Raw genomic sequence first — 24,323 nt, forward strand, 5'->3', positions numbered from 1 at the left:
GCTAAATAAATTATTAACTCAATCATTTTCTTCTTTGGTGACTCATGTCTCCATATTTGGTCACCAAATCAGAAGCATGTTATTTATTTTTGGCTCCCTCCTCTCTCCTTTACCACCATTAACTCTGTCAGCTCCCCTTGTCATGGAAAAGGCCATGTGTGATCTTGCTCCTGCCTACTCTCTCAACTACTGCCATTTCCCCACAGCTTGTACTGCAGCCATGCCAACATGACTTCAGACTCACTATGCTCTTTCCAGCTTCTGGCCTTGTACATTTCATTTTCTTCAATCTGAAATTCTTTCCATCGTTAATTCTAGTTCCATTTCAAAAATTGATTTAATATAGGAAATTTTCACTAGCCCTTTTGGGTCAGTCACTGCTACCAAGATGAGTTAAGAGCCTCTCTGTCTCCCCTGTCAAGGTACCTTATGATATCTGTGCCCTAGTTATAATTTCTGGGCTACCTGACTATTTCCTTCACTAAGCTATAAGTACCTGAAGACAATATTTAATGTCTACATATATAATACTTAGCCCATGATTTGTAGTTAATAAAGGTTTGATGGATGATTATATTATAATAGAGGCTCAGTGCACAAAATTCGTACATGGGGGGGGGGGGTGAGGGAGGGCATGGTTATGTGTCCCTCACCCCAGCCTGCACCCTTTCCAATCTGGGACCCCTCAAGGGATGTCTGACTGCCCGTTTAGGCCCGATCCCATCGGACATCCCTCTCACAATCCAGGACTGCTGTCTCTCAACCGCTTGCCTGCCTGCCTGATTGCCCCTAACCTCTTCTGCCTGCCAGTCTGATCACCCCCTAATCACTCCCCTGCCAGCCTGATCGACGCCTAACTGCTCCCCTGCTGGCCGGATTGCCCCTAACTGCCCTCCCCTGCCAGCCTGGTCGCTTCTGACTGTCTTCCCCTGCTGGTCTGGTCGCCCCTAACTGTCTTCCCCTGCAGGCCTGGTCGCCCCCAACTGCCCTCCCCTGTAGGCCTGGTTCCTCCCAACTGCCCTCCCCTGCAGGCCTGGTTTCCCCCAACTGCCTCCCCTGCAGGCCTGATCGCCCCCAGCTGCCCTCCCTTTCAGGCCTGGTCCCTCCCAACTGGCCTTCCCTGCTGGCCTGATCACCCACAACTGCCCTCCCCTGCCAGCCATCTTGTGGCGGCCATCTTGTGTCCACTTGGGGGTGGCCATCTTTGACCACATGGGGCGGCCATCTTGTGTGTTGGAGTGATGGTCAATTTGCATATTACCCTGTTATTAGATAGGATTGTAGTATGAAAGTCATAGACTGAAGTTATCAAATTGGTGGGTGGTTCATTCCTCTGGGGGAAAAATATATCTCATTAGATTAAATTAAAATTGGGGTATAGAAAGTTTTCAAATGGTGACTAGACCTGTGAGATATGTGGGGTATTAACAATTTTGTGTGGCATTATCTCCACATCATAGTTGACTTTCATACATAGCCATTCTTTGCAGATTTTTCTTATTCAGTTCTGATTTGATTTTCCTTGCATGAAAACATTTTGCTCATGTCTAAGAATCCATGATTGTTGTTTACTTATTCATTTAGAAACATTTACTTAGCATCTGCTATATGCCAGACATTGGGATAAGCACTAGAGATATTGAGAAGCAAAAACCACAGTTCTTGCTCTCAAGAAGCCTAATTTTATCTGGGTATTTATATTATCTGATAAAACTCTCTTAGAATTGGTCCTTAAATGTGTGTGTGTGTGCATATATAATGAACTCCCTAGTTTATGATAATCTGTATTCCATATTATGAGTTTATTCTTAAAGGATATTTGTTAAATCACAATATGAATAGCTAAGCCTAGGTGAGACCACTTTGGGTGGTATTTTTAAGCAGAAAATGGGCTCTTTTTTTTTTTTTTTTGTCAGAGAACATAAAAAGGAAAGGAAAGTGTTAGAAGTAGGCTGGAGTGGAGAGTATTGTTAGTGGTGGTGGGGCGGGGGGGGGGGGGGCGGTGGGAATGACATTAATTAAGGGCTGCACCAACTGTGGGATGCCATGATTTATGGCATAATCTGTAAAACATTTTAGAACTAAGAAGTGGCATGATGAAAGTGATTTTTGCTGCTGTGTGTAGAATAAATTCAGCTGCCATGATAATCCTGTTGTGAGATGATGAGAGGTACTCTGGATTTAGAGTTATAGATACTGAAAATGTGTATCTGAGAAATTGGTTGGACTCCATGTTGAACTGGATGTCAAAGTCAAAGGAGAAATAATTAAGCTGGTGTGAAAGGGGATCTGGAAGACAGCAACATCATTCATTTATCCATTCAGAAAAAGCTTTGTGTGTGTCAGGCACTGGGGAGCCTAGTATAATAAACAAGACAGATACAGGGCACTGATGCTAGAGGAAGATTAAGGTGTAGAGGTTTAGAGTTGCTTAGTTTTATTTTGCTTTTTAAATGGGTGTATTTAGCAGGGTGAGCAAATAAGTAAAATCATCTACCACAGCCATGTTGGAGTGATTGTAAAGCATAAATGGAATTTTATTTTGTTGAGTTAAGTCAGCAGTACTTCATTATCCTAAAGATCCTCACTATTTTTTTTCTAATTCTGAAAATAAACTTTAAATTAATAATATTAATTAACTGTCACATTTAGAAGACTTTAAAAAACCATAGCTAAAGTTACAGATCATGAAAAACTAATAGATCATTCAACTTTGTCTTTTATTCCTAAGGCATTAATTACATTTATTCCTGTGTAGCATTCTGTTCAATGAGTTGTAGTTTAATTACTTATTGAACTTTTAAAAATTCACCTATAACATATAGCTGATTCCCTATTTATCAAGATCAAATATGTAGCAGCTGTTTGGTAGTGAATGTGAAATTATAATATTTGATAGCACTAAGCCCTAAAGCACTGTGGATCCCCATTAATATGTGTGTGCAAGAGCTGGGTTTCTTTCTTTGCTTGGAGGCCACTGATAAGATTTAAATGACTGTGGAAACGTTTTTGCTCCAGGGCAGAGAACTCAATAGAAATCCATTTACATAACTTGCAGTGTGTTATTGAGTGACACAAACTAGTAGTGGAATATAATCATTCATATGTAAAGGTGGTTCTTCCTGGGAGCTGCCTGTGTTTGATAAGGGGGTGGGTGGGGAAAGCAGTGCTTTTCTAGTATGTGTTAAACTGGTCCAAGAATTACCCACATAGATACTACTCATTACACTATTTTTCCATCCAGGGAGAAATGTCTCCACAGGCAAAAATACCTTTATCTAATTTTGAAGTGATTGTTGTTTTACTACAAGGATAGCTACTGGAACTGCTGATGTGATCCTAGCAAAAAATGCAAATAATCCATCGCTGCTATCAGGTGTGTAAACTGCTGTCAGTAAGCAACGCCAGGAAGCAGCAGCATGATCAAGAGAGGAACAATTTACATCTTAGCTTGAACAGCATTTCATAAATATATTTTTATCTCAACTATTCCACCTCTGCATTCTGACCCCATTTTAGAGAAGAATTTATATTCAGGTTCACATAATTTACTTGAAAATGTTGGGTATACCTATTTGGAGCAATTCACTTTTATGGTCGTAAAGTTAAAATTGCAGTAGGTCATCATTCTATGATAATCTATTTCCAGTGTCATTCCGGTTGTTTTTGTGGCTTAAAGATGTGATTAGATGGTCAGTGTGGATCCAACAATAATCAAGAGGAAAATTATTGGTTGGGTGTTGTTTCAATATATTTTTTCAAGAAGGATGTTGTTTTTAATCATTTGTAGCGTATACATATTTTTGACTTTTAAAACAGGGAGCCATGTGTTTTAGTTAGGTACCTATTTGCCATTTTAATTCCAAGTTCCTACTTGAGAAGGAGAGGATTTAGTCTTCTAGTCATTAAGAAGTATTTTTTCCCTTTCAGTGCCCCTTTGTTGATACCACTTTCTGGAACAAAAGCATCATCTTCAATGGATAAATATGCTGTGTTTAAAGGAATTGCAGCTGACAAGTCCTCTGAAAATACTGTTCCATTTGGAGGTAAAAATAGTTTGTGAATGTAAATCTTGTTTTTAGTGGTGGCCTTTTTAAAAAAAGCTATTTTATTGATTTCAGAGAGGAAGGAGAGAGAGAGAGAGAGAGAGAGAGAGAGAGAGAGAGAGAGAGAGAGAGAGAAACACCAATGATGAGAGACAATCATTGACTGGCTGCATCCTGTACACCCCACCCACCAGGGATCGAGCCTGCAACCCAGGCATGTGCCCTGACCAGAAATCGAACCATGACCTCCTGGTGCATAGGTTGATGCTCAACCACTGAGCCACACTGGCCAAACCTTAGTGTGGCTTTTTATGGTAAACTAGAGGCCCAGTGCACGAAATTCGTGCACAGGTAGGGTCCCTAGCGGCTACCGGCCACCAGCCGGGGCCTCTCTTCCCGGGCTGCCGGCCAGGGCCTTCCTTCATTCCACGCCACCCCTTGGTGGTCAGCACACATCATAGTGAATGATTGAACTCCCAGTCAGTTGAACTCCAGAAGGGACACTTTGCATATGAGGCTTTTATATATATAGATGTGTAAAATGCCTGCACCGCGTGTTAAGTATGTTTGGCTAACCCAGTCTGCCTTATTTTCTTGAGTTGTGATCTCAAGGTTCCTAACCTTACTTGAGTTTCTGTCTTTTTAATCATAGAGTCTGGTGATAAGTACAGTGCTTTCAGAGAACTTGAACAGACAGCAGAGAGTAAATCTTCAGGTAAGTTTTTGATTCCTTAAATGAATAAATTATTTCAATTTCTAATAAAAGAGATCTTTGAACGTTCTTTCAATGACACCTCTGAATGCCTTTATTTTATTGTGTGTGGGTTGTTGGTTGTGTTTTTTTTCCTGTGTGTCTGGAAATTATAAGGAAGCAAAATGTGGTTCAGTTATTGGAAATTATTTTCTAAAATTTAGGGCAAACCCCAAATCAATGCAGTTTCCTCTAAAGGGAGTACATTTCCTTTCTCCAGAAGCCTTTAAGCCATGTTAGACTCCTGTGTCAAATGGAGGGCTCTGACCACTTTTGGTTATTTTAATGTCCCACAAGATTGTGGACTATATAGAAGGCAGCAACCAGTCTTTTACTTTTCAAGATTTTCAAAATTGGTTATAATTTAATAAAATGAAATGAAAGGGCTTTCTGTGAATATGTGGTCTCCATGTCTGATAGAAGGGTTGAGTAGAAAGGAATATAGGATGATATGCCCTGGTGGGGTGGCTCAGTTGGTTGGAGCATCATCCCATACACCAAAAGGTTGCAGGTTCGATTCCTGGTCAGGGCACATACCTAGGTTGTGGGTTTGATTCTCTGTCAGGGTGCATACAGGAGGCAGCTTATTGGTGTCTCTCTCTCACATCAATGTTTCTTCCTCTCTCCCTCTCTTTTCCTCCCCACTTCTTCTCTTAAATCAATAAGCATATCCAGTAAACATATCCTCTGGTGAGGGTAAAAAACAACAACAGTAAAATGATAATGTGAGAGCCATATATGTAAAGGGTAAAAGGTATGTTTGTGGTTAAATTCTACTGTAAACTTGATATGTAGAGTTTAGATCATCTATATGCCAAATTAAGTCCTTCAAAACTTAACTGCACATGCTATGAAATTTGTATACTCTGTTGAGGAGTTTTTCCTGGGAACAGTACCTTTTTTGTACTTTTTTGTACTGAATGCACAGATTTGGAACATCCTTCAACAGTCACTTGTTCTCACCCTTCTGCCTAGGGCAGCAGTTGCCAACCTTTTGGACCTCGCGGACCACCGGTTGGTGACCGCTGGCCTAGGGGATGGGAGGAGAATATAGGAAAGGTGAGTATAGGTGAAAGTTAAAGTAGAGAGTGTACTGCTTAAGTATCTAAAAAGGGAATCTCACCTTTTCTGAAAATACTCAGTCCCTGACAGTTCTTATATGCTAGAAATGTTCCCTTGTGTTTCAGCCAAGCCATTAGGATGTAATAACTGTCTTCCTCCTTGCCTGTATTAGGTACTAGGAGTACAAAGATAAGCACTAGAGGAACTTTTGGATTGTTAATTTGTCATTTACTCCTAGCAATGCTTTCATCAACTCCTGGGCCAAGGCAAGTTTGGAATAGAGTATGGTTTAGTACCAGGGGTCTTTGTATAGTATGGTATTAATGATCGAGTGTATGTATGTTATTTCTGGGAAAGACAATGGTGCCACCCAAATGTCCTTAGTCCTGCTTTTTGACACTTTATTAACAGAATTCCAGATTGTTGTTGCCATTTTTGTGTACTTGCTTTCATTCCTTTCTTTAACTCTATGGCCTTCCAGGCAGAAATGCCAACTTTGTTCATTTTAGAACATATTTTATTCTACTTGCATTAAAAATACATTGGCCTTACAAAGTATGTAAGTATCTTAGAATTTATGAAGACTCTTATGGTATTCTGGTCAGAGCTGTGGGTTTCTTAGGTTACTAAATGACAGAGTTTAATAATATTTTCTTTTTTCTACCCTACAGTTTAAAACATAATTAAAGTTAATGAGGAAAATATTTTATGTAGCTAAGTGACACTGAAGTTTTAATAAAAAGTGATCTCTTTTGAAACGTTTTTAGGGCCTATAAAGTAACAACTAGAGAGGGAAATTTATGAGGATTCAGAAGTTAACTGAAAAGCTACCCATGAAGTAATATGCTTAATAGAACTTCTGATATGCAAACTTCAAATGACTGTAACTAAATTATTTGCCTCCAAAACCCCTTTGTTTGTGAACTTGTAAACCTACCCATTTTTATTTCTTTTTAACCTTTTCACTCAGCTTACATTTCTAATGGAAAAGTTCACAATTCATCAGTAAGTTTAGTTTGCTGTGGTTATTTCTTTTTTAAAATGACAAAGCAAAACTTGTCAATTTCACAGATATTTTAAAGCAGCACATCAAAAATTTTGGCTGTGACAAAAATTAGCTGCTTATTACCTTTTCATTTACAGAAATAATATAAATATTGTCAGTGATATACTTGCCTAAAGTACTAAGGTGATTTTTTAAAATGTTCTATGTCTGCTTCTCCTGTTGGTTTGTGAAATTGACTATAGTTTTATCGGTCTTATGTTTTACAAACATAAAATAGAGGAATTCTGAATGTTTTTCCTCTCTTTCTAAAGTTTTCCTAATAATACTAAATAGATTTCTCTGTGTTGATGAATTATGCTGGTGAATTGGTTAAATAGCTCAGATTAGGAGGAAAAAATTCTGTTATTTTCTGTTATTTTCCATGCTTTTTTTTTATGATATGTCAATATATATTTCACTTTACATGCACAATGTATTTAAAGCCTGTATTATTTTAATGACAATTTTAAGAATTGGATTTTAGTTTTAAATACATTTTTATAGTTCATATGCTTTTATATTTTATTTTTAGGGAAAATATAATTTAAAAAGTGGATGAGGAAATTAAAGCTCATATTTTGACTTGTAACTTTCTGACACTTATATTTTTAAACAGGTGATGTTGGTATAACTATATTTATATTTGGTTTATCTCTGGTTTTCATTACCTGGTATCTAGTGGATTTTTTGGAAGACCTTCAGACACCATTAGAAAACTAAGATCATTTGCATCCCAACCTCATACCTATGAGTGATAACATTACTATGATAATAAAGAATAGAAAACCTAGTAAGAATCATGGCTCCAGATTTTTATCAGTATCTTAACTGAGTCTACTTAAATATTTATGAGAAATACATTAGCACCTATTTTCTCTGACTAAAAAATTCTGTCAGAAGCCCATCCTCAGAGTAGCACAGTATAAGTTTAAATCATATCCTTGGAAAGTTTTAATAATAGAGTTAGTGCATATTCAAATCCCTTTGAATTTTAATAAATAAGTGTTCAGTGAGATGACTGATTTCAAGAAAAACCCAAGTACTGCCTGGTTTGGATTTGTAGACAGTATAGGGAGAAGCTGCTTTATAGTGTGCCCTGGGCCAGAATGCTTTGCAAATAAGTAGATACTTTTTCAAAAATTTTCATCAGAGTTGCCTTTAAATTAATGCTTCCATATACTGGAGCAAGACCACCTACTATGTCAAGTTAAACAAAGTGGTGTACATCCTAAGTTTAGATGCAGGTTTTTTTGTTGTTGTTTTTTCATAATATTCCATTGGTACCTGTGATATACTTTTCCTGATTGATCACCATGTAACACATTTTATATTTAAAGGCAATATTTTAATATAACTCTCTTCAGCAACAATTTTTTTAAAAATATATATATTTTTATTGATTTCAGAAAGGACGGGAGAGGAAGAGAGAGAGAAACATCAGTGATGAGAGAGAATCATTGATCAGCTGCCTCCTGCACACCCCCCACTGTGGATGGAGCCCACAACCCAGGCATGTGCCCTTGACCTGAATCAAACCTGGGACCCTTCAGTCCGCAGGCCGACACTCTATCCACTGAGCCAAACCAGCTAGGGCCAGCAACGACTTTTTTATTCTATTGTACCCTTTGCTGGCTATCCATAGTGAGAAAAAGTTCTGCAAGCAGTGCTTTTGGCCAACTGAAGGATCTGGCACCAGGAGACTTCTCACATTACAGGGAGCAAATGAAAATAATACTATTTGGTGCTCTTGGTTTGATTTTGATTTTTATATCACTAGTCTTCAATGTGGATACAAATATGTAGTTCCTAAAAGAATATTTGGTATGGTTTAAACTGTAGTTAAATTATGTCAGTCCAGTAAGGGAAAACTTTATAAAAGTATGCTTGTCGTATTTAAAAATATATATTTTTATTGATTTCAGAGAAGAAGGGAGAGGGGGAGAGAAATAGAAACATCAGTGATGAGTGAGAATCATTGATTGGTTGCCTCCTGCATACCCCACACTGGGGGATGGAACCCACAACCCAGGCATGTGCCCTGACCAGGAATCGAACCATGACCTCCTGGTTCATAGGTCAATGCTCAACCACCGAGCCATGCCAGCCAGCAAAGTATGCTTGCCATTTAATATGCTGTGAATCATATTGTTTTCAGCTCTTTCTTATTTCGCTGTTGTTTTTGTTTTCTTTCAGGAGAAAACTTTGCAGAATTCAGATCTGCAGGGACTGATGATGGTTTCACCGATTTTAAGACTGCCGGTAGTATATCACCCCTAGAGCCACCAACAAAAGACAAAACTTTTCCAGCAGCCTTCCCCTCAGGAGCTATACAACAGAAACAACAAACTCAAGTGAAACATCCTCTGAACTTAGCAGACTTAGATATGTTTTCCTCAGTTACTTGCAGCGGCGAGAAACCATTGTCTTTTTCAGCCGCATTTAGTACATCAACATCTGTTTCTACACGACCACAGGCAGGACCTGCTGCAGCCACAGCAGCATTGGCATCAACTAAATCTTCTAGTTTGGCTGACGATTTTGGAGAATTCAACCTTTTTGGGGAATATTCTAGTCCAGCATCTGTTGGGGAGCAGGATGACTTTGCAGATTTTATGGCTTTCAGTAATAGCTCTGTTTCATCTGAGCAAAAGACAGATGACAAATATGATGCCCTCAAAGAAGAAGTTAGTCCTGTTCCTTTGACCAGCAGCTCGAGCAACACAGTGAAGAGTGGACAGAACTCAGCTGCTGCGTCTACCAAATACGATGTCTTCAAACAGCTTTCTCTAGAAGGATCTGGACTAGGTGACGAACTGAGAGACAACCCTCCTTCAGGAAAAAGTGATGATGATTTTGCCGACTTCCACTCCAATAAATTTTCTTCCATGAACTCAGACAAATCCCTGGGAGAGAAAGCAGTGGCTTTCAGACACACCAAAGAAGACTCTGCTTCCGTGAAGTCCTTGGATCTCCCTTCCATTGGTGGCAGCAGTGTTGGCAAGGAGGACTCTGAAGATGCACTCTCTGTTCAGTTTGACATGAAACTGGCTGATGTGGGAGGAGATCTTAAGCATGTCATGTCTGATAGCTCTTTGGATTTACCAACAGTTAGTGGCCAGCATCCTCCTGCTGCAGGTGAGGAATTGGTGAGATTGCTCTGGTGATGGTGATGTAGATTTCAAAGATGGTTCTGTGGGTGTTGATTTACAGACAGTAAGTCTCTGGCTCTTAATCTTTATGAATTTCTAATAACCTCTTAGTTACCAGTCCCCTTAAGCAATGTTAAATTTGAATCTATGGATACTTGGGTGTAATGGATACCATGAATACTATGGAACTTAGATTGAATAAATATTTTTATTTTTGAAATCTAACACCAACTTGGTGGTAGAGGCACATAAAAATCCACTGCTAAATGAACCCCACATTGCCAAAATTTTTGTAGAAATTTTTTCAGTGCCAGTAATGTTCCTCTATTTCTGTGAGTGAGGCCAGTGTTTCCCTCTCCTTTTTTCTTCTCTTGAGTATATTTAATAGCCGCCAGTATAGTTTTCTGTTTGGTTTACAGAAACTGACTCTTGTTAGGTCAATAAAGTAAGAATGTGTAGCCAGTTGTACTGCAGTTTGCCAGGTCCCTACAAGAGAAAAAGAGGGAAAGGGCTTGTGTATGGATGTACATTGTGCCAGGGTCTGGCAAAGAGGAGGACGTGAGTTCGTGGATTTCAGGTAGTTTTCAGTGTTAAACTTTATTATTGGAAGTATTAAATTGTAACAGGTCTGTAGATGATAGAATAGGGGGGTAACCTCTCACTTTCTCATAAAATGTTTGAGGATATCTTATAAGGGAGCCCTCTTAAAATTCTGTATGAATTTACATGTAGCAGTTTATTCTCTAGTTTAACTTCTTGTCATAAAAACTAGATTCCCAAGTGTCCTAGTTTTTATTTTGTTTTGTTATTTGATATATATAGAAAGATAAACCTATTTTGTGGCCTTTAATAATGAGAGATATCTCAGTATTACTGTATTATTCTAGAAAATTTATTATGCATATGAAGGGTTCATTGTTGTTGTTTTTTAACTAGGAGGAACACATAACACACTTCCAAGTTTACAGATCCAGGCAGAAATTGTAAAGTATTAATGACTTTTGCAGTCAGAAAACAAAATTGCCTCTGTCCTTTGGCTAGAAATGGAGGTATCCTTAAACAGGGTGCTGAGGCAGGAGCAAGTTTTCAGAGACGTTGTGTGTTTCACGTTGCTACTTGCCAGGGTATTTTCCAAGTGCAGTGGGTTGTCTGTCCTCAGACTCCTTGTGCCCCTGACTGTCTACTTCCTTTTTTTGTACTTTTCCTCAGATAGTTTCCTATATATTTTTTTTGCTACTGTTTGTTTGATACAGTGAATTTGTTTGTTTTTTGTATGAGCTGCTTGAGCCACAGCAGTTGATTGCAAAGTGCTCCATTTTCTCAACAACAGTATTTGATTTTTATTTAAAAATCTCATAACAAGTAAACTAGCCTTCTGGACTCTGGAATTATTAATTAGAAGCTATTTTTCTGAAAGTGAATCTATATTCTTTCACAGTGCCAAGCTAGATGTCTTTATGACATGAGTCTAATCTGGGTTTGGGGTGTCTTTTTTTTTTTTTTTTCCATTTTATTTGGGGAGGGGAGGCTGGGTTTTTTGTTTTGTTTTTTTTTTACTTTGTTCTGATTGACCTGTTAAAGTAATATTCTGTGCTCATGTTCTTTTATGTATGTTTGGAACATTCCCAGCTTGGAACCTGTAATGTTCAAGCCAAGTCTCTTCAGTTTGAGATATTCTTAAAAGCAGATTGTTTCTTCCTTTGGATCTGTAAACCTGTCAGAAAGAAGCAGTATCCCTTTAGAGCGGTTGTTAAAAGGGGTTGATGTCTGACCAATGCACTATATTGTTGTTGAGCAAAATTGCTGCATAAATGTATTGTGGAGGGTACATGACAGGGACTTCTTCGGTTTTTATGTTGACCACAGTATCTCTTGCTCTCTTAGTTTGAGGGTTAAAGGTACTTCTTGTTGGAGAAATTATAAGTGTGCTGATGAAGAGAGAATAAAATGTAGCAGATTGCTATCTCTAGACCTTAATCCTATTTAGAAACCCTAACTTAACTCTGAAGGGGATACTGTCTCTTTTAACTCTTGCTATAATTCTTTGTATGGAAGGTAGATAATGCTAATAACATTGCCTGATTTCTCTGCATATTATTACATTTAACCCTTTGAGCCCTTGCTGCATATAATTTCAAGTAGGCTGCTTTTGTCTGCCCACTAAATTTAATCTCTCTGGCACTGAAGCATCTTGACGTGCAGTCATTAAGATCATCTAGTTTTGTTGGCAGCAAGAGCTTACCTTCATTTGTGACACTCAAAGGGTTAGCAAGACTTCTGTAGCTACCTACCTACCTACCTACCTACCTACCTGTAAAGTAACTCTTCTTTGTCATTAAAAATCTTTGTATTTTAATCAGCGCCTTTTTTTTTTTTTTTTTGGGCTGCTTTTCTGACGTCTTTTTTCATAGACATTTTCTGTGTGAATGTGCCTTTTCGAACTTGCTTTGGTATATTCCTCTGCAAATACTGATCTGCATGCTTATTCTGATGACTTATTTTCCAGCTCTGTACCACTCTCTTTTGTGATCTGTAAGTCCTATGTTAATAAATAATTCTTTGGCATATTTTGAAAGTGTGGGGATGTGTGTAATTTGTACTTTTTCAGGGTTAGACCAAAAAAATCCCTGGTCCATATCAAGTTTAAAGCAATAGCATCTCCTGTGATTAGAGGGTTTTCCCTTTCGTTTGTTTTGTTTCCTCAAACACCTTTCTCTAGAAAAGTATTGGTGCATTTTAGCTTTTTCCCTTATAATTCCATTGATAAAAGTTTTTAACATCTCACTGGATTAAAATATAACTTTAAATATTATTTAAAGTGTAAACTGAACACAATTTTACACATTAGGAAATTTACTTCTTTCTTCTAGTGAAGAAACTGAGTAGATTTTATTGCTTAGTAAAGATCACAGAGCCTGTCTCCAGTAGGAGTTCCATTGTGAGGAGAGGGGAAGGTGAGGGGGCAGAGGAAAAGAACACATTATCAGTAAATTTAACTTAAAATAAATTATCAAATGGTGTTGAGATGGACTTCTGAGCACAGTAAACGTAAATTTAACTTAAATTGATAATCTCTATACTGGAAAGTGTTCAGTGTTAATACCAGGACTGATTTGATCTGAGTTTGAAATCGGGTGCTTCATCCTCTAATTGTACAGTACTTCATCTTTCCAGCTTCAGAATGTGTTGTGAAGCCGCTCTCAGTTGTTTTTTACTTAGTCCATAAAACGACTTTAGAGGATGCCTCAAAGTAGACTTCAAACATTTCCATTTTTAAGAAAAGAATTCTAGAAAGACCCACAAAAATTAACAAGAACAGACCAAATGTGGAAAATATTTATTTCATCTTATTTACTTATTTGTTTACTAGAGGCCCGATGCACGAAGATTCGTGCAAGAATGGGCCTTCCTTCCCCTGGCTGCCGGCACCGCCTTCGCTCTGGCCAGAGCCGCCTTTTCGCTCCAACCCAGAGCCACCTTTCCGCCTTCCCACACGGCCCAGAGGCCCGGAGTGGCTGGGGCGGTGCAGAACGCCAAGCGTCCCACCCTGCCCCTGGCTGTACGGCACCTGTGTATGCAAATTAACCCGCCATCTCTGTTGGGTTAATTTGCATACTCCTGATTGGCTGGTGGGCGTCATGAAGGTATGGTCAGTTTGCATCTTATTCTTTTATTAGTGTAGTTAGTGTAGATTTCCCCTGGCTGAGGCTCAACCTGCAACCTTGGCACGATGGGATGACATTCCAACCTACTAAGCACCCAGCCAGGGCTCCCCCACTCCCCATTTTAGAGTATAATAATAGTAAAAAATCTTGGGAATATTATTGCTTTCAGATCAAAAAATCCAAGATCAATAAAAATTTGGGGCAAAGGGAGTTGTTTCTATGGTTTAACTTTTTTTCTTACAATTTGAGGCTTTAGTTCTTTGTTATATTTTAAAATTGAGGCAGAAAGGAAATTAATCCATTGAAGATGAAGATTTTTATTAGAATTCTTAACAGATCACTTATACTATCTGAAATATGCCATTTGAGAAGGAAAAAAGTTGCATATTGGGTTTTAGATTAACTCTTAAGAAAAGCTGGGTTTGCCATTTAAAATATTGTGTATTCCAGGGCAAATGCTTTAGACAGTTGAATAATACTTGGTTTCAGAACCTAGTGAACTGCTAAATGATTTGAATGAAAGAGATTTGGTGTAGCCTCCATCTAGAGTGATAATACCAGGGTTTCCTGGTGCCATATATAAGACCAGTATTGTGGTAGCTTTGGCTAAGATATTCCTTTGTCAATGGAATTATCTAATGCTAGATTGGTCCACCTGAGACTTTTATTTTAAAACATTTCTGCATGTATCTAAGCAGGCTGGAGAAAATGACTGAATATAATTGTGTGTAAAACGGTCGCATTCACAAATTGAACAATTAATGTGTTCAGAGTAACATTTACTTATAGGGAGGAAGTTTTAATAATGTAATATTATGAACTTGCAATGAAGAGTTAAAGAACTCTGTGCTACAGATTTAAACAGGCAAACAAAAAATAGTTTTGTTTATTCCAATACCAAGTTAACACGTTAAGCGCCCAGCCTGTTTTGTCTTCTGGACGGAAAGTATAGTGTCAGTCACTAGTGACTGACTGGGCGCTTAATGTGTTTAAGTAAGATGTGGTTAGTGCTTGACTTCATACATCAGTGCCTGAGAAATTATACAAATGTATTTATATTCTACAATCACTCTATTGTTCACATTAAAATTGCTACTGATTTTTAAAAGTAGCAAATGAACATATAGAAGACACTGGCAATATCAAAGAAGCTGGGCTAAATCTTAAAATAACTCAAAGAATCAAATCATTTTATTTTTAAACAGCTGCTTGTAGCTTTGTTTTTCCATCAATTGAATACTTTTGATAAGTTGTTTTGGAAGGAAAATGCTGGCCCATGAGTCAGTACAAAAGAATGGGAGGTTCTGTGCCGACTGGAAAACACTGGAGGGCAATTACATAGCGTTTTCCTGTTTTCCTCAACAACACCTATCAGGGTATAAGTGTTAATAGGATATAGTCAGACCAGGTTTTAGAATTAACAGAGAATGTGAATATGACTGATCTCAAGAGAAAATAGGGCCAGGGTGGGAAGACGTTGAAATGTATAAATGTTTCATGGTTTGCTTTGGTAAATGAAATTTGCATTAAATCAGTATTGGAAATTAAAAGGTATTTTTAAGTTTTTCAAGACTCTTCCTGAGACCATTGAATATTTTTATTGCTATATAAAATACTAGGGAATGGTAGAATTTGCACAGGTATCTCCTTTCTTCTTTTCCAAACCCCTTTCTCAAAAGCCCGTAACTCTTATTAATCACCTGGGGGTATGCTTACAGCTTTAGAAAACGTCCATGGGAATTGGTATGGCCTTCTGTCTGTGTCCTGTAGTGGCAGCTCACATTCTTTGTTCCAAGAAATGCTTTGTTTTCATGTGTAACATTGGTTTAGAAGGGATTTCAATGGAGGTTATAGAAGAGACTGGTAGGGTTACTTACTAGCATAAGCAAGAAATCCGTGTCATGATTTGAGATACAGGATGAAAGGCAGATTGTATAGTTTATTCCTTTGGCCTTTGTAATAGGACATTCCTGGTTGCAAACAAATACATGTATTAAAGCACACAATTTGGCCTATTAATCTGTGTGCAATTGCAGTTCAACCTAGCACAGCCTCAGAGTTCTTCAATAGAATTGGAAATGTAGTAGTGATTCTCTGCACATTTTATCGCATCCATTCTCTGTTTTCTTTTTCTCTTGCAATGTTTGCTAGTAGAATTCAGCTATCAAATTGAAAACCCATCTGTAGCAACTTTGGTGATTACAAAATAATAAACTGTGGGTTGTTTCATATTATTTCTCCAAATAGAGCTTCCATCACTTATGTTGTAGGTCTTACAGAATCTTTAATATTTTTAAGACCACCATATAAACAGAATTTTACTGCTTAGAAAGTGTAGAACTATTAACATGGGAAATAAGGACTTTTCCTGATTTACCTCATTTACTTAGAAAATTACTAATATTCACTATGTTGTTTATAAATGCTAAGGTTTAGGAATACAGCGTTTTCACTTTCCTATGAAATACCAGTTTTAGTACTTATACAGTGTGCAAATGAATTGCACTTCAGTAAATGATTTTTTTATGCTATAGGCAAAAGAAAATTTAAAAATCAACCTCAAGGCTTGATTTTAGTATATCCTTTATATTTACTCTTCATTCTTTTTTTAAAGTATAAAATATAAGATTTGTTAAAGACTGGTAGTATTTTAAAAATACTTTTTTCAGCTAAGGTAATCCCTGTTCTTATAATTCCTTTTACATGATTATCCTACAATCATTTCTGTTTCAAAAAACACCTTGTTGCATAATTGCACAAAAGGGTATTTTTATTGCCTTGGAAACTTGGTTGTGATGTTTGAACTAGAGCTTACCTTTTCATTACATTTATCTTTGGTCTCTGGAAATATTGCTACTCTTTTAATATATGAAATTCTAGGAGCAGTACATAATATAGCTTCCCCAAAGAACTTTCTGGTAAGGTCTAATAATAAAAATATCCGTATTGTGAAACATTCTTCTGAATGTACCCCTGCAAGACAAGTCTTGTGTTAACTTCATCTGCCTCCTGATTGCATTTCACCTTGTTTGAATCAGGGTACCTTCTGGTCCCTTTAAGTAGTGGGGAAAACAGAACACGACTCAGCCAGAGACTTAAGAAAGCATTTTGCCTGAAGTCTCTTTCATTTATTCAGCTGAATCTTTTTTTTCCTCCTGTTTAATAAGCCATATTTGAAAAGAACCACCTATACTACAGAATTTTAAAATACACTGTTGTTTTGGGAATGTTATATGCTTTTACTGGTTGGCCTTTTTACACACCTAGGGTGTTTCATTTTTGTTTTTAATTTAGTACCCTTTCCTAATATGGTTTAAAGAGACAGATGTGGGGTATACTGTTAGAAGAGCTATGGAAATGTCAGGACTCCCTTAACGCAAACTACGCAGTGTTGCTGGGAAACAAAGACAAAATAACCGAGTGTGGGTTCACCTCCTAACTTAGTTATGAAAATCTGAGTCATAAAACTTTTGAGCAATTTCTTTTATTTATTTATTTTTTAATCCTCACCCAAGGATATTTTTTCCACTGAATTTTAGGGAGAGTGGAAGAGAGAGGGAGAGACAGAAATATCTATGTGAGAGAAACACATTGATTGGTTGCCTCCTGCACATGTCCTGACCAGGGCCCGGGCCAGGGAGGAGCCTACAACCGTGGTACATGCCCTTGACCGAAATTGAACCCAGGACCCTTTGGTCCGCAGTCCAGTGCTCTATCCACTGAGCAAAATGGGTTAGGGCTTGAGCATTTTCTTTGTAAACCATGTTTGGGTTGTCAGAGAGGGAGTGTTGTGTGTGGCCTTCTGGCCTTGTATATAGTGACTGAAATGGAGCTAAACGTACGTTAGCCAGGCTGATGGACAGTGCTGCTGAAAGGTAGCTTCTCCACATGCTTCCGTGTACAGTGTTACTCAGCCTTGGCAGGTTTTGACTTTTGAATACGGACAAGAAAGTTTCCCTAGTAAGACCACTAAAATGATGAGTAGACATTTCATTTTTGCTTTGAAATAATTGCATTTTAGGCCCTAAAGTAGCAACTAAATGTCAAATTCAGGCTGGTGGCCACTGTGCAGTACAAATGCCACTATTTTGTGTTGCTTACCAGGCCCTGGCTCCTTGACACACATTATCATTAGTTGTCACAACACATCTCTTCCAAGCCCATGGTATTTTCATCTCACAGATAACAAACGAAGGTTAAAAAACGTGAAATAGCTTGCCTAGTGTCACATAAGTCATAGGTGGCAGGGCTGGAAGTCGAACCCAGGTCTGTCTAAATTAAAAACCTACATTCTCTTTGCTGTTTTATAGTACCACTTAAATTACTAAAACATACACTACGAATCTAAGATGAGTCCTTTGCCCCAGCATTTCTTTCTTTTTTATTATTATTATTATTATTTTTAATGAGGGGCTGAACATAGTTGAAGGAGAAACAGGAGCCCACCTGGACCCAGACCCTTGCCTCTGTTTTTTAGGAGCTAATGTAGATTAGATTGATTTTTCTTTCCTCATACGCCATCACAGCAATGACGTCCATATTGACCAAAATAACAACTAGGTAAGTAACTGTTCAATTAAAATCTCATATTTGGCCTGGCTTGAGACAGAAACTCCTAATAATTGATTAAAAGTTAAGTAACATTATTTTCATTCTAGTTTTGAGAAATTGTCAATTTTTAATTAGTTTGTCATGTACATTTCATATGTCCATGTTTTAAAGGAATGTTTTTCAACGAAGTCAAGGCAAAAAGAGGCATGCTTTAAGCAGGGACTATTGTAAATACATTTTAAAGTTTATAAACGAACTATTTATGAAATAGCCATATTCTCATATGAAACAGTATATACACTGGTAGATGAGCCTATCTTTTTTTAGTAGTTTTTATATCCAAAGAAAACTTCTCCTTGTAACTAAATATAAATGACGAGTCAAGGCTAATGTGGGTTTTTAAAGATCAGATTTTACAGCTCAACTCCTTTAATTTTAGTACAAGCTCTAAATTTAGTTAACTCCAGCATAGCATAAAACTAATCAGATATGCTAGATATTTTGCTTCTGCAGAGTTTAGGGCATTTTGCCTAAATCGTGAGCTTGCCTCTAATTGTGGGGTCTTATTTCCCTTTCAGATATAGAGGACTTAAAATATGCTGCTTTTGGAACCTACGGTAGCAATTTTGCAGTGAGCACACTTACGAGCTATGACTGGTCAGACAGGGATGATGCATCTCAGGGCAGAAAACTCTCTCCATTTGTCCTCTCAGCAGGAAGCAGATCCTCCTCAGCTGCCTCAGTTCTACAAAAGAAAGAGACTTCATTTGGCAGTTCTGAAAACATCACCATGACATCCCTGTCCAAAGTCACGACCTTCGGAAGTGAAGATGCTCTTCCAGAGACTCCCTTCCCAGCTTTTGCCAATTTTAAAGATGCGACTCCTCAGACCAGTGAGCAAAAGGAATATGAAAGCAGGGACTATAAAGATTTCACAAGACAGGACCTACCTACAGCTGAATGGAGCCAAGAGGCCCCATGTCCAAGCCCTACTTCCAGTGGCACTTCTCACGACACCCCCAAAGAGTGTTCAGATGACTTTGGAGAGTTTCAAAGTGAAAAGCCCAAAATCAGCAAATTTGATTTCTTAGTGGCCAATTCACAAAGCAAAATGAAATCCAGTGAAGAAATGATCAAAAGTGAACTGGCAACCTTTGACCTTTCTGTTCAAGGTGAGTAGCTTTCAACATAGATTTTTATTGTGGTGGTTGTTTTTTTTCCCACTGAGGTGTTAGATGTTCTTAGGATAAAAAGTTGGTGTAGCGGGATATAGATTTTCCAGTGTTTGAAATCAGTCTATTACAGATAGCTATAAAAAAAAAAAGAAGAAGAAGAAAAGTTACCCTGAGACTGACCTGAAGTCAAACCAGTATCCCTCAGATAACTGCTTTTTGGGCTAAACACACAGCCTGTTGTTCATTAGCTTATTTGCTTAGAGGTGTACTGGGTTAAAAGTACCAGAGAAATGGATTTGATCCACTCATGGGCAAGTTAGCTTTGCTTTTGTTCCCTGGCTACATCCTGTATCGTTTAATCCAGAGGCTGCAATGTGGTAGCTGTAGATCTGGATCCAGTCTGCAGACCTGTTTTATTGACTCACAAACAAGGTTTTTCTAATGTGCGAAACAGTTACCAATACGTAAAAATCATGAGATTTCCCAATCTGGATTTCTAGCTTTTCTTAAAGAGTAATATCTGGCAATACTAAGCCCTTTAATTGATGGGGTGTGCTCTCTCCCGTGTCACAGTCCCCAGCACTTCCTATCTGCAGCGGACTTAGTCATTTACTTTCCTTGCCTGCTTTCTGAAGACATTTGAGTTTGCCCTTTCTGCTGTGAGCCCACCTTGACAGAAGGGATCATTGATTTCCATTAGATTGAGAGAGTATGAAGGAGATTGGTGCAATTCCATAACTAAGGACTGGAAAAGCAGCACAACTCGGACGCACTGATATTTAGAAAGACACTTTAGGCCTCCAGGCTCCAATGATTCTGCACTTAGAATTTATGCAAGAATTATGATAGATCAGGGAAGAGTAGTGGAGAAAATTAAAGGTGGGGAAACTAAGCAAGAGAGAACAATGGAAAGGATTCAACATGTAGTTTGCCAGACAGAATGAATGAGGTTGGTATTTCTGAATGTCTCATGACATAAACATCTGCAGAAGAGGGTCACGTTAGCAAGAGCCTCGGCTTGCACTAAGCTGAGTCATCAAAACCTTTAACTGTGCCATCTACTTCTCCCAGGATCACACAAGAGGAGTTTGAGCCTTGGTGATAAAGAAATAAGCCGTTCTTCTCCTTCTCCGGCTTTGGAGCAGCCTTTCAGAGACCGTTCCAACACTCTGAGTGAGAAGCCCGCTCTGCCTGTCATCCGTGACAAGTACAAAGATCTGACAGGAGAGGTGGAGGTGAGCGGGGTAGTGTCCCACAGGGGCCAGGTAAAGGACCAGCTGAGCACCGAGGGCCCCGAGAAAAAAGGCTTGCAGCTTTCATATGTGTCACGAGGGGCAGAGAGTCGCAAGGTACCAGACGTAAAATATGCAACTAAAGTGAGAGAATGGTGACATTAGCCCTGGATGAAAATACCTCCCAGATATGGCAGGCACTGAAAGTAGGTAGTGACCTGAAAACCAAAATTATTCATAGGACTGCACAAGGAGGGACACGTTTAAGGAAATTCTTTTTGAGCACTTAGATTTTATCATTTTAGTGAATGTTAAAACATCAAAATTGGAGAAGGGGGAAATGTTATGAATCTTCTGTTTCCTATACCTTATTCCCATGCTTTCTTCCTCATTCAGCCAACTCTTAACCATTCTCCCCCGACTCCTGTCATCATATACATGCACGTATGCATGTACACACACACTCACACTCACACAGAATTGTAACTGTCATTTGACATGGGCTCTTGTACTAGACAGCTGTGTGGTGAGTACCTGTGAAGAAGTTTATGCTGTCACTAGAAAAATGAGACGACATTTGCAGAGGGGAGCAGTCACAAAACATTTTCCTCAGATCCACAAGGCATGTGCTTTGAAGTTACATTTATTAATAATTTAAAATAGTCATTAGTGGGTTCGTAAGAGAAACTGTGCTTGAACTAGAGTGATTTTAATAAAAAATGAAAATCTTCCGGTGCCTTCTGGATTGACAATTATAGAGAATTTCAGACTTGCCCTTTTAACTCAGTTCTTTTTGTGAAATTCACAGGAGAATGAGAGATATGCATATGAATGGCAGAGGTGCCTGGGGAGTGCCCTGGAAGTGAGTATGGCACTTTTGTGGTGTTCACCTATCTGTAAGCTCTGTCTGTGTCATCTTGCTTCCTCTTTAGTTCTTTTGAATGGACAAAGGCAAAGTTAAAGAGAGCCCTACCTTGATTGCCTTGTGCAAAGTGAAGCTCTGTGGAAAGTCATACATCTTTTTTTTTTTAATACATATTTTTATTGATTTCAGATAGAGGAAAGGGGAGAGAGAGAGAAACATCAATGATGAGAGAGAATCATCAATCAGCTGCCCCCTGTACCCCCCTCCCGGGGATCGAGTCCACACCCTGGGCATGTGTCCTGACTGGGAATCGAACCATGACCTCCTGGTTCATGGATTGATGCTCAATCACTGAGCCACACTGGCTGGGAAAACGTCATACATCTTAAGTGAGACTTCTTTTACATTTTTAATAGCAGACACTGGCTCATTTGTCAGTTGTGCCCTCATCTGTCACTATGTTTTAAAAAATAACAAACTGATATCGTTAACTCTGCCTAAATTAATATTTTAGCTAAAGAACCTCTATCTTTCCACTTCCAAAGAAATGGAGGGTTCTTTCTCCAAGGTTAAAATGAAATTCTCAGGTTTGTTTTAGCATAGTCATGTACATACATCAGTTAGTCATGCTTTTTCACACCTCTTGGCTTGGGTTTTCTACTAATAGTAAATTGATTTGCAATGACTTTTCTTGATTATGTAAGGTGGTGTGATTTCATTTCTTGTAGGTCATTAAGAAAGCAAATGATACCTTAAATGGAATCAGTAGTAGTTCTGTGTGCACAGAAGTAATTCAGTCAGCTCAAGGCATGGAATATTTATTAGGTATGTTCTTTTATACTTATTCAAAATCATGACACTTTGAAATATTTCCAGTTTTCCCTTACATTTAGTTTAGTTTAGTTTAGGTCTCTCAAGTTACATATGACTTTATTAAGTAGCATCTGCATTTGTAGATAAGATATGTCATAGGCAGAAATGATTATTTGACTATTTGACTTAAGTTCTCTATGGCCACACTTGCCAGTCCTTGTTATAAAATAATAGCAACAATGTAAAATTATATCTGTGTTAACTGGTTTATCAAAGAGTCTGAACAAGGTGATACATTAAAACGAAATCATTGGGTCTCCAGTCAATGCCTCTCTTTGCTCTGTCAATTCTTTTCTCTACCCCTTAATAACATCACCGATTCCTTAACTTCCTGGCCACCTTCACCTATTAAAAATCCCAGTCCAACCTGAAACCTCAAACTCTGTTCATTTCAGTGTTCCTCCTGCCCCAAGCTCAGGCTTAGCCTGTGGCCAAGAGCCACAGGCAATGGACCCTAATCTTTTTCAGATCTTTACTCACATGTCACCTTCTAAATGAGGTCTTCTCTGGCCCCCCTTACTCAGCTGTATCCCCTCTGTCCACCCTGGCACTTCCTGTCCCTTTCCTTGCTTGATTTTCTCCCTAGCCTTATCACCTTTAATATCTTACATATTTCAGTTATCGTTCTTGTTCATTATCCGTCTCCCTCCACTAGAAGGAACCTCCAAGTAGGGAAGGATTTTGGCCTGTTTTGTTCACTGCTTTGTCTCCAACAGCTAGATTAGCGCCTGACACATTAGTCACTGAAGAGTATTTGCTGGGTGAATGGATAGTGAAGGGATGTAGTTTCTCCTTTGCCCCTGCCACCTCACTCTAGTTCTTCTTTCCCACCCAGACAGGCGGAATTCTACTGCATAAACAGATGTTCACCAGGGCTGCCTGTCTTTCCTTCGAATACTTTCTAGTATCTATGAAAGATTGTCTTAGAAGTCCCCTCACTTGGCTTAGAGCAGTGGTCGGCAAACTGCAGCTCATGAGCTGCAGTTTGCCGCTCTGTTGACTAATGAGTTTGCCGACCACTGGGATAGGGGCTTAATCACAAGGAACAACAATAGCCTGTAATTATTGGAATCGAGAGTCTAGGTCAGTGGTTGGCAAACTCATTAGTCAACAGAGCAGCAAACCGCGGCTCGCGAGCCACAGTTTGCTGACCACTGGCTTAGGGTGGACAATAATTCCTGCCCTTCCCCTGGGAAAGGAAGAGGACAAGCCATAGGGCTGATAATATACCACTGAAGACCCCTCAGGGGTTCTCCAGTTCTCTCTCATAGAAGCTGGGGTAAGGGTTGGGGCCGTGTCTGGTGCCTCTCCTTAGAATACAGAGATACTTGGCACCTATCATCCGTACGCAGAAACCATAAGAAAAGAATGGTTCTGAAGTCTGTTAAGTGTATAAAAGATACATGAAATCACAGATTGTAAATCAGTGGGCATTCATAGGAGTAAGATAGTTCTTAATTAGTTTGTGATGATATTGATATTGAGAGTCTTTTTAACTTTTAATATTCCCATTTTCAGTGAGTTTAATGGTATTTCCCAAATTCAAACAGATGGACTCATAAAAAATTCGAGAAAAAACAATAGTTAATACTTGCATAATACCTACTGTTCTATGGACACTGTTCTAAGCCTTTTATAGTATTAACCAATTTAATCCCTTCAGCCATCCTTTGTGGAGGTGCTATTATTAACCCAGTTTTACAGATGAGGAAATTGATGCATAGAGAGGTTATGTGACTTGCCCAAGGTTACACAGCTAGTAAGTGACAGAGCTGCGATTTGAATCCAAGCAGAGTAGCTCTAGAGTTTATGCTCTTACCAGTCAGTTATACTGAAGCATTGAGAGATGGTTGGTCCCAAGAGATAGTACATTCACCTCTGTCCAGATATAGTCCTTATTTCCAGCTCA

The 24,323-nt window shown here is 38.6% G+C and overlaps 2 protein-coding genes across 5 annotated transcripts in view; one reads left to right on the forward strand and one right to left on the reverse strand.

Annotated features, from left to right (window-relative positions):
• Nucleotides 1-24,323, forward strand: part of SYNRG (synergin gamma) — a 55,563-nt gene that overhangs the window by 24,174 nt on the left and 7,066 nt on the right. For all 4 annotated transcript variants that reach the window (XM_028157560.2, XM_054709825.1, XM_028157561.2 and 1 more), the window contains exons 13-19: nt 3,931-4,046; nt 4,699-4,761; nt 9,098-10,039; nt 18,848-19,441; nt 20,516-20,679; nt 21,485-21,538; nt 22,270-22,366. In XM_028157560.2, coding sequence (XP_028013361.2) covers nt 3,931-4,046; nt 4,699-4,761; nt 9,098-10,039; nt 18,848-19,441; nt 20,516-20,679; nt 21,485-21,538; nt 22,270-22,366 — 2,030 coding nt within the window. The remainder of the gene's footprint in view (nt 1-3,930; nt 4,047-4,698; nt 4,762-9,097; nt 10,040-18,847; nt 19,442-20,515; nt 20,680-21,484; nt 21,539-22,269; nt 22,367-24,323) is intronic.
• Nucleotides 18,949-24,323, reverse strand: part of DUSP14 (dual specificity phosphatase 14) — a 38,191-nt gene continuing 32,816 nt past the window's right edge. The window contains exon 2 of the transcript XR_008554845.1: nt 18,949-19,014. The gene's annotated coding sequence lies outside the window, so the exon portion shown is untranslated. The remainder of the gene's footprint in view (nt 19,015-24,323) is intronic.

This window comes from Eptesicus fuscus, chromosome 20 (assembly GCF_027574615.1).
Source record: "Eptesicus fuscus isolate TK198812 chromosome 20, DD_ASM_mEF_20220401, whole genome shotgun sequence".
Taxonomy (NCBI): domain Eukaryota; kingdom Metazoa; phylum Chordata; class Mammalia; order Chiroptera; family Vespertilionidae; genus Eptesicus; species Eptesicus fuscus.